An 11,435-nucleotide genomic window follows, 5' to 3' on the forward strand; every position below is an offset into this window, starting at 1 on the left:
ATCAGTGTACCTCCTCACGTGGATTAAACCATGTTGCCGCCCGCACACGTGTTTAGGCACGGGATTGGCCACAGCACTGCTGTCTCTGATGGCTACGTCACTGCTGACCGTGGCATCACCACTAGGCTATTACTATTCAGATTAGGAGGAGGGTCTATGCGTAATGCACATCGTCATGGACGCTTTTTGTACAGCTCGGAAGGAATATTCACCAGACAGGGCGTATAGGTACATTGCTAGTTACAATGTATCGACTCGAGAACTCAGCGACAACATTAACGGGTGTTTGAAATACTTTTACATTGTTATTCTGGATGAGGATGCCCTACCGAGCAGGAGGTAAAACATTTTTCTACAGGATGGTACCCTAGCCAGGACTTGAAACTTGAGGAAAATAGTTATCTACATGATTCAAAGATGCTTTGGTTGGTATCTGCCTATAGACTGAACGCTTGTCAGGTCCTAGGGCGGGGAGATTGACAAGGCAGAAGATTTAAGGACAAGGACAGAATAAATGGTAAGACAAATGATAATATTGGCTTCATAATGATTCTACCTCGTACTTTTGCATGCATATCTCCAAATATCAACAGTTTAATAATTTAAGGATTTCGTTCCAATATCCCCAACTCTATAGACTACTGTTTAAATAGGTCACGCAACCAATTTGGTGCCTTTTGTGAAGTGCAACTTGTTCCCAAGAAATACTTTGCTCAACTTCATAAAAAACACGTTTTCCTATCTTATAGGTCTTTTTTTTCTACTACAGTATGTGCCTACTAAAGTAACAGGGTTGACCTCACAGTCTTGATTTCATCTAAAATCAAACAGAAATCCCCTTGTGACGGGGGATTGGAAACATGTCGTGTGCAACAGGGAGTGGCAATTGAATGCAAGCTTCACAAAGAACATTTTATTGTTAAAACATTCCAGCATGTCTATCTATGAGTAGCTGGGTTGACGTATTATACCTGACCCCAGGGCCATGCACAGACCTTTTGGGGGGCAGGCACAAAAAAAAAAAGTATATATTCGACAACTGTGGTCACAGACTTGTTGAGCAATTATGACTTTTATTATTTAGTTACATAAAAACAATAGATGGCATCTTAATGGTTAATTAAATAACACATATTTAATGTAGATTTAATGAGGACTTGGGGGCAATGGATTCAGAACAACAGTGACAAAAACTGTACATTTTATTTTACCCAAAACAAAAGGGCACTTTGGAGACTGGAAGGGAAAAAGGGCATGTGCTCTGTACAGGTAGAGCCCTATCTGTGCACGTGCCTGCTCCACCTGCTCAGTTTTCACCACAAAACACCAGAAAATGGCAAAAAAAGAGTAGAACCAGCTCACCTGCTTTTACACTATGGTTTGACTATTAGTTCTCAATGTTTCTTTAAAAAGGAATAGTTTCACCATATTAATGTGAGAGTTCAGTTCACGTAACACGGTTGACCTTAAAATAAGGGACAAATGTAAATGAATCACTAATTCATTTACATGAAATAAAACATGAAATAAATGATAATCTTCAGAAATTACTTTTTCAAAGCAGGAGCATAACTTGGGTTTTACAATGATGGTACAAACTTGGAGAAATGTTGGGGTTAAGTGGGTCACAGAGGGTGCACAGAGGGACATGTCAAAATGCTGAATTTCGGCACTTTAGCAAGTCTGATTTATTGATTTATCCATGTGGTCTATATTAATAGGGCACTTCATTTAATATAACAGGCTTTTAAAATTCAATATTGGTGCACAACTTCTACTTAAAATATCAAAGGGATGCAAAGGAACTATTTTGGTGAAACGACCCAAATACTACTTTATGAAAACTTAGTGAGGGCTTTTAGTCTTTTGCTTATGCCTAGCTGACTAAACTCAACTCCACGATTTACGATGGAGTTGAGAGGTGACTATTGTGGGCGGACTTGACCTCCGACATCACATAAAGTGAAGTTTCTATCAAAAACGACTGATTTCAGCACCCTGATTTCAGCACCCTGATTTCAGCTCCCTGATTTCAGCACCCTGATTTCTGTGTATTCTTTGGATGCTGAAATCAGTCGTTTTAATGTGACGTCAGAGGTCAAGTTTGCCCATAATAGCCGCTGCTCAACTCCATCGTAAATCGCATAGTTGAGTTTTTAACCTTTATTTAACTAGGCAAGTCAGTTAAAACCTCTTAAGGATCGGACCATATTTTTTTTCAAATTTCGCCTTAAATGACATAGCCTAATCAAACTGCCTGTAGCTCAGGACCTGAAGCAAGGATGTGTATTTTCTTGATACCATTTGAAAGGAAACACTTTGAAGTTTGTGGAAATGTGAAATGAATGTAGGAGATTATAACACATTAGATCTGGTAAAAGATAATACAAAGAGAAAAAAAAGAAGAAAATAAATATATATATATTTTTTCATCATCTTTGAAATGCAAGAGAAAGGCCATTATCTGACTAAGGACTCTAGGTGCAATTAAAATGTTGGCCACTAGATGGCAGTAGTGTATGTGCAAAGTTTTGGACTGATCCAATGAACCATTGCATTTCTGTTTAAACTGTTGTATCAAGTCTGCCCAAATGTGCCTAATTGGTCAATATTTACATTTTCAAGTACATAACTGTGCACTCTCAAACAATAGCATGGTATGTTTTCACTGTAATAGCTACTGTAAATTGGACAGTGCAGTTAGATTAACAATCATTTAAGCTTTCTGCCCATATAAGATATGTCTATGTCTTGGGACATTTTCTTGTTACTTACAACATCATGCTAATAACATTAGCGCAACCGTCCCAAGGGTGGGACACCGATCTGTAGAGATGTTTATTAAGTACAAATTATTATTTACATTGACGGCCTACCCAGGCCAAACCCAGACGACGCTGGGCCAATTGTGCGTCGCCCTATGGGACTCCCAATCACGGCTGGTTGTGATACAGACTGGAATTGAACCAGAGTCTGTAGTGACGCCTCGAGCACTGATGTGCAGTGCCTCAGACCCGCTGCGCCACTCGGGAGTTTAATCGTCTAGATTATGATAAGGAAACAATGAGTGATCGATGGTCTTCAGACCTGACAAACAAACTAAATTGTTATGTGTACTTGGCAATGCTTTCATATTATGATGATAATAAATATCATTCTGTGCATAGTGCACACGTGTCAATGGGGGTTGTTATTTCTATGTAGCAGCTATAGTGCCACTGCCAGCCAGCAATTACATAACACGGTTGGAGGAGGTACTTTACACAGAGCCTGTCTAGCCACAGATGATCTTATCAAGTTACTCCTCCCTCATCCGCGTGCAGGTCCTAGGGTGTTTACTCATAGGCTACGCCACGTTACAGCGGCTTATAGCAAACATGTGAGCCCTTACTCAGCGCTGCTTACTCCAATTACTCGCTATTCAAGTCATGCTGGATGGGCATTGTGGTGATGTAGGTTTGTATATCCTTTTTAAAAAATGTGGTGACAGCAAATAGCTTAAACCACTAGGAAGTAAGGAAATGGTGTCCCATGTTTCTCCCCACATTCGTGATCCATAAACTGATGGAACTGTAAGATGTAGGCTAATGAAAAAGTTATATTTGATGTCCTTAATCAATCAATCTCTTGGGGACATTATTCTATCGTGTTGGTATTCCAGCATAAATATCTATTCTGATACCCTCGGGTTGAGCTTTAATAGTGATAAGTTGGGGATCATTTAGTTCACAGGTCTGTTATATAAAGTGGAGCTGGTGTCATGTATGTGCTGGTGAAGCCTGTAATGTTGAAATGCGTAGCTTTTTTTTTTAGCAATAAAGAAGCATTTTTTTGTCCTCCCCAAGAGTGTCTGAATATCTCTTGTGCATCCAGTTTGTTCCTCAGTTCATATGCCTCTTTTGGACTATGAGGTAACAACCATATACTTTTCTCCTTTGTACACACTAGCCATCCATGCCCAAATCACAGTAGGGATATATGAAAGCATCTTTACTCTACTGAGTTCTAGCTGAACCAGCCACGTAGCCCAGCATTAGTCATCAAATTGATCAGGAGGACACCTGGTCCCATTGAGGTGTACATGTTTCTCACTGCTCTCCTCCTTGAAGGTCCGTGATGCCAAAGGAGCAGGCACATTTTGGGGAGCGGCCCGAGCGCGTACCCCAGGGCACCTCTAAGAATGCCAAGGATAAGAGTAACAGTGCCACTCTGCGGGCATCCCAGTGTGGTACTCACAGAGACCAGGAGGGTAGGAGAATGGGCATGAACGGGAGGATGTCACAGTCTGACTCGGAGAAGGACTCAGAGAAAGACTCGGGATACTCTGGTGAGTAACTCTCTACTTTTGGCCACAAGAGATATTCTCTTTTTGTCCCCCAGCAAACATTGGCACCATGTGGCCCAGGGTTGGGGTCAATTTGAATTGGCCCATAGAGATGTATAGAGATCATTAAATGGAAATAACTAATTTTGCATGGACACTGCCATTGAGGGCTTCCGCCATTTTAAAGTAGTAAACTGTGTGGGGATTCTTATGAGTTGGCAGCCATTAGCCAATTATCAGAGTATTGCCTTCTTTAAATTGGGTTGCGTATGGTTTGTAAATGGCTTTAAGCTATATAACTGCCATCTAGTGGCCACAAAAAAGTTATGACACAAGATTTACTGCAGGTGGCGGTAAGCCACCATTATTAGCTTTACACTTTTTCAAACGTCAAAAGAATACAAAAATTGACTGCTTTAAAATGGAGATAGCCTCAATGGCGCTGCCCATGATGTTACAGACAACATAATGGCACAGATACAATGTTGTGTTCTCTACACATCACTATGAATTGGCCACACCCCACAGGAAGCAAAATTTGAATTGAAGGAAGTAGAATTTAATTCAAAGCATTTCAAACCAATTCAACTGAGACGTAAAACATGAAAGTCTCATTCATTTGACAAATTTTTTATTAAAATGATATGCCACAAATTCATGCAAAGAATATTATAACTCAGATGTCAAACAGTGTTTTCTTTGTAATGAGATGTTATATTGTTCCCTTCCATACTGCAGTGTTTGACTATTGCATTATGGGAATGTTTTTATTTTTTAACATTAAGGGAATTATTATAGACAACCCACAACATAATCTTAACATATTTACAGACCACTGTAATTATTTAAAATCGTTTTAGGAGAATGAGTTGTAAAAATGAAATATTTCAACCTTATGCTACATGGAATTGGTAACCATACATTATGTCAAAAATAAACATTACTATGGTGCTGTGTAGAATAAATAAGCCATTTGAATTTCATTGAATTAAATTATACTTCCTTTTAATTAAATTCAAATTCTGCTTCCTGTAGGGTGTGGCCAATTAATATTAAAAAATGTAATCGGAATCAAAGAGCAATTCGCAACTCAATTAAGAATTATCTCCAACCCTGATGTGGGTCCAATGCAGGCTCAAATATTGATCCCATGTAGTATGGCCATATTGGGCCGATGTGACTTTGTTCATTAGCGTTACATTGGCCCTAATGCCCTCACTTTGTGTGAGCAGCCCATATCTGCTGAGGGTAGCCCTCACTTTGCCTGCAATAAGCGCACCCTTTCGATCAACTGCCATTATTGGGCTCATTTGTGTACCAATATGAGATCATGGTCTTGGCCCTACAAAAAAACAGTTTACAACCAGGAAATGGAATCATTAAAAAGTTGGGACCAGCTGGGTTTGCGTACAGCATGTACTGGAGGTAAGGGAAAGGGGATACCTAGTGAGTTGCACAACTGAATGCATTCAACCGAAACGTCTTCCACATTTAACCCTACCGCTCTGAATCAGAGGAGTCATACTGGTATCATACATTCACCCAGCTACCTTAAGATGAATTGCACCAACTAAGTCGCTCTGGATAGGAGCGTCTGTTAAATACCTCATGTATATAGTGGCTGTGTCAACAGGATGAATCTCCTCCCTCTTTCGTTTCTCTCCCTTTATCTCTTACTCTTTCTCTATTTCTTTCTTCTTACCGTTATCTCCCTTTTCTCTCTCTCTCTCACCCCCTTCCACCCTCTTCCTTTTCCCCAGAGACTGGTTCGGACTCGGTGCAGAATGATCTGGATGACCAGCGTAGCAGCGTAAGTGAGGCCTACCGAGCCCACAGCAGTAGCAGCTCCCTGGGCCACAACTTGCCCCCATTTGAGGAGCAAAATCCCATCTACGTCATCAAGAACCTGCTGGTTAAACCGGTGAGACACTTTGGTTGGCATTGTAGAATACCATAATGTTTGGTTAGAGGTTGCATTGTCTTGAAGTTACCCTCGGGACAATAATTTGTTAAAAGCATCCTTTCCTCATCCTCTTCCTGCTCCTGTTTGTTTAATCTGATCTGTCAATGTAACCACCTCCCCATGTCTTCTCTGTCACAATACACCCCTGGTTATAACCTCCTGATGGTATAGTCTGGACCAGAGCAACTACTGCACAGAACCCTGGCATGGGGGGGAGGATGGGACAGTCTGTCTGGTTCCAAGGCCCCCACCCAGCTCCTACTCATCCAAAAACCAGGGGTACCCTCCCCCGTCCCTGCCCCCAACAATCTGCTCGATCCACAGGGCCAGTCCAAGAAAGGGGGCAGTAGAAGCAACAAGAACCATAACAGCAAGAACTCGTACCTCCCCATCCTCAACTCCTACCCCCGCATTGCTCCCCACCCGAGCAAAGAAGGCCCAGAGCAGAGCAGAGAGGGTGCAGGGGATGTGAAGGAGAGAAGCATAGAGGGCCAGAGCCGGAGCAAGAGGGTGTGTACGGAGGACAAGAGAGAAGTAGTGTCCACCACCACTCATCTTCGACCACAGCAGCACCAACTCCACCAGCGAGAGAGCAGAACCCAATCCCATTACAAAGTCAGCAGCAGCCGAAGCTCCTCCTCCCACCTCCCTCACCATTCCATGGGTGGCCCTGCCTCCTCCAGCCAGCAGGGATCTCACTACTGCCACCAACATGCCAAACCCAGCCCCTCTCCCTCCCACTCCAACGGTGTTGGCTCCCCATCCGTCATCAGCTCCCATACATCCTCCTCCACCTCGTCCTCCTCATCCTCCGCCGACAGCTGGGCCCCAGAAACCTCAGTAGACCTGTCCGACTGCTTGTCTGACTGCTCATTGGTGCGTCAGCGGCGCTTCCTCAACACAGCAGAGATCCTGAGCCAGTCGGGCCTGCTGGCCATCACGCTGCGCACCAAGGAGCTTCTGCGCCAGAATGCCGCCACCGAGAAAGAGCTGACCCAGCTCCGCCAGCACGCCCAGCTACTCTGCTTGGCGGCCCAGACCGGCCAAGAGGCCACCCAGCAAGGACCTAACGAAGGTCCCAGCCCCATGGACAAGCTGCTCCAAGCCATGTCCCAGTCGGGACGCTACCCGAGCCTCGACTGGACCTACTTTAATGCCAATGGCCACAACTGTCCCGAGAAAGGAGACGAGGCTGAGAAAGACAACAGGGACAGTAATAACAATGACAAGCACAGCCTGTCTCAGAACCCGTTGGCGGCGGCGCCCCTGGGTAACCATGACGATGGCACGTCACCTCCGTCGCCACTTTTCGCCCTGTCTCCTGACCCAGAGGACTGTCCCGATGTTCTTGCCAGCCTGCTCTCCATCTCTCCATCTCCCCCTCCCCAAGGGCGGGGCCGGAGACAGGTGGGCAGCGCTAAGCCCCTGTGTGACCTCACCATGCCCCCGGATAGCTCCACCCACCGGGCCTATTTACTCTAGCTCTTATGGGGAGGGGCTTCCATGGGGGACGTTTTGACGGAGGAGCATGTGCCACTGTAGGGGGAGAAGCTAAGGAGGGGAATGCACTGAACTGTGCGAAACTGTGAATACCCGATCTTAACTGTATTACATCTGATGGACTCTTTTTTTAATTTTATTTTTATTTTTTTTATATATATATATATATTATTTTTTTTGCTGTTGACTCTACTACCACACTTAAATAATTATCACAATATTGTTTATTTTATTGATCTAATTAGCCAGGCTATTTCATTAATGAGAACATACAAATATGCTTCTTAGGGAACGTTGTAAACAAACAAGAGGGTCCATGAATGGATTATCTAATTCAGTACATTAAATTCCAGCACATCATTAAATGTATGGAATAGAATTATTCTGCTAGGGGTCTTTTTAAACAGAACGGTTCCCTCGGTTGTAGTTTGCTTAAAACCCTTGGTAAAACGATAACAGCACACTAGGATACTAGGTGTGGACAGGCTTTTCAATATAATGGGAAAATGAGCACAGACCATCTCATTATCCTTTTGCTCAGGCTTTCAGATGCTCCTTGACCGCTTCAGTGGCGCTGACAGTGTGGATGGGGACTTTGACCTCCACCGACCGTAGGGGTAGTCTCCAATGAACCCCATCATGCCATGGTCAGTGCTACTGTGCACTCTGGTCATTTTGAGGGTCATTCTCAGAATAAAGAATGGCCTGCATGTAGCCTAGTATATTGCAGCTTTGAAGTGCTTTATATATTGTGGACCATGTTCTCTCTTTGTTCAGTCATATTATCAGTCAGCACTTGTTGTAGAAAGTTTGGGATGTGCATATTTTGCACGCTTCATTGAATCCAAGGACATGGGATGGGAAGAGATTCTCTGGTGTAACATGAGACTAGAGTCAGATATCATGGAGACAGACACTACTAGAAGCACATTGGTCATAATAGCTGATTGAATTGTAGTTAGACTATACAGTTTTCAGACTATTTTGATGTGCATGGCACTGGGATATCACTGGCTAGTTCTGTATAATTTGGTATGCTTTTTGGTCCTATTTGTAAGTGTGTCACCTAAAATGCAGTGTGATTGGATTATGGTATTGTGAGTATGGGCACGGACATTTAATATATGTTTGTCTGCAGCTTTATGGTGGATTAAAGGGGCAATCTGCATTTCAAACAACAACAACATTTTTTGGGGGCTAAAGAAATGTAACCACTCAAATTAATAGACATAGCTATGGATGCAAGGACCAAACATCGTTGAGATCAACATTATAGTTTTAACCATGTTTTGAGGCTATAAGTGTTTTTTCTTTTTACAATTATATTGTTTACAAAAATATTATAAAAAGGTTATTTTCAGTTCAGATGGGATACTACAGTTGAATTTCATGAGGCATTTACACTGTGTACAAAACATTAAGATCAACTACCTAATATTGAGTTGCACTTTCATCTGAATTCACCTGGTCAGTCGGTCATGGAAAGAGCAGGTGTCTATAATGTTTTGTACACTCAGTGTATAAGTTATATTCGTCAAGAATCAATAGCATCATTCATTGGAAAGTCAAATGTATGTAGCAATCGCAGCTTGTACAGTTGTGAAATTTGACTGATTCTATGAAAACACAACTATAGGACTTCAGTTATTGTAGATAGAATTAGAAGTGAATTTGAAGATGATATAAAATGTATACAATTGTGTCAAACCAAGTGTTGTTCCCTCCCCTGCTTCAGGCGCCTGAACACATAGGCATTAAGATGATGTAATAAAGCGCTCCAATTCATTCAATAAATACAAATGACTTCAAGTTAATTTATTTGGAGGTCTGTGTTGTGGTTTAATGTGGGTGATATGTTTCCATCGTTGCTTAACTATTTACATAATCAGAATTACGTAAGTGACATGGAAAAGCCACTGAGTACCTCTGACCGACACAAACACAGCCATGAATAAAAGACAGGCACTATAACAAATGTAGTAATCACAGCCATGAATAAAAGTTAGTCACCAAAACAGTAATCAATAAGCTGGAACATGTGGATCCCTCTTTGGACCTCTGGCCCAGGGGCTATTATCTACAGAACTTTAGTACGTCAGATGTGTCAACAACAAAGTATTCCAGAACGGAACCCCCAGTCAGGGTGAAGGTGACAGCATCTTGTTTTGTGTCTGTAGTTTGTTTCTCAGGAGGACCACCCTGGATAAACTTCACATACTATAGATGGTGAACCTGGAACTGCCCAGAGATAATGCAGGGATAATGAAGACAATGAAGAAACAGTCAGACTGACACCTGATCATTAACTGGAGGGACACATGTTGCAAGGACCAAACAGCCGTCTTGTTCTTAGATGTCTGAGGCATTGACCTGCTCACTGTCTTAGTCTACCTGGTTTCTCCAGTGAGGCTTCTCAAGCCAGCATGAGTGTCTGGAGTACGCCTGAGGTCATGGACTCCTCTGTGTCTGGAATACGCCTGAGGTCATGGACTCCTCTGTGTCTGGAATACGCCTGAGGTCATGGACTCCTCTGTGTCTGGAATACGCCTGAGGTCATGGACTCCTCTGTGTCTGGAGTACGCCTGAGGTCATGGACTCCTTGAACTGCTGATATGAGGAGTGGACTGGGAGACGGAGGATGAGAGTGCTGGCCTCTAGGTACAGCGTGGAGAACACCCGTCTCTCCCCCCCGAGTGTGCAGGAACTCCATGGTGGGCTGTGTGGGGAAGCCCAGTGTGGAGATGTCCCCCCGGCCAGACACGAAGACCAGAAGCTTCTTGACGGTCAGAGACTCACATCCCTGAAGAGGACACAAACACAGACAATATGACCTAGGATGAATCTTGAGAGGCTGATGTGCTTCTCCTCACATAATCCCGTGTGGCTCAGTTGGTAGAGCATGGTGTTTGCAACGCCAGGGTTGTGGGTTCGATTCCCACGGGGGGCCAGTACGGAAGAAGAAAAAAAAATGTATGAAATGTATGCATTCACTACTGTAAGTTGCTCTGGATAAGAGCGTCTGCTAAAATGACTAAAATGTATAATGCATTTCTATTCATATATAAAAACATTCTCTCCTTGATTGGTTCTTGAGCTCCTCTATTAGGCCTGCTTCCAGGACCCAGATTAAGCCTTGTCCTGGACTAAAAAACATCCCTTAAACATGATGATGAATCAGTTGCATTGAAGATTGATGACATTTTCCTTACACTCCACCCCAATAAGCCAGTCCCTCCAGTAGCCATACGTTATGTTCTCAGCTATTCTCTCATCACTACCGGGGGCTGAGAAGTTCACGAGGAAGAGCGTGAGGAGGTCTATTGCATGAGAGAGGTCTGGCTAGGAGCATCTGCTTGAATACAGCAGGATGCCTCCAGCAAGCCCAGAGTAGCCAGTCCTTCTTTCATTTGGTTTAAGCACAACAAAAAGGACAACACAGAGTGAGAGATGTGCACAAGAGACTCAGCTCATAAAAGTAATTACTGTAATTGGTCTGCTGGGCCAAAAGTGACTAGGCCCAACTCAGCAGTTATTGTACAACACATACTTACTGGTCCACATGACAACCAAACCTCCATATAGCCCCTTGCAGCAAACCACACGTCTTCCCTTTCCTCCCATGTCTGGACAGGGCTGAGGAGCCCCAGC

The 11,435-nt window shown here is 43.3% G+C and overlaps 1 protein-coding gene across 2 annotated transcripts; it reads left to right on the forward strand.

The window, feature by feature from the left end:
- Nucleotides 1-154: 154 nt before the first annotated feature.
- Nucleotides 155-10,866, forward strand: LOC115204544 (CLOCK-interacting pacemaker). Of its 2 annotated transcripts, none has more exons than XM_029770209.1 (5): nt 155-339; nt 444-517; nt 4,110-4,327; nt 6,085-6,245; nt 6,459-10,866. In XM_029770209.1, the coding sequence occupies exons 3-5, from the start codon at nt 4,117-4,119 to the stop codon at nt 7,767-7,769; spliced, it is 1,683 nt and encodes a 560-aa protein (XP_029626069.1). In that variant the 5' UTR covers nt 155-339; nt 444-517; nt 4,110-4,116; the 3' UTR covers nt 7,770-10,866. The 2 variants fall into 2 exon arrangements, 1 of the variants encoding a protein (XP_029626069.1); XR_003880383.1 differs by having other exon boundaries at nt 156-517; nt 6,459-10,234; nt 10,270-10,866.
- Nucleotides 10,867-11,435: the final 569 nt, after the last annotated feature.

The sequence above is a fragment of the Salmo trutta genome, chromosome 12 (assembly GCF_901001165.1).
Source record: "Salmo trutta chromosome 12, fSalTru1.1, whole genome shotgun sequence".
NCBI lineage: Eukaryota > Metazoa > Chordata > Actinopteri > Salmoniformes > Salmonidae > Salmo > Salmo trutta.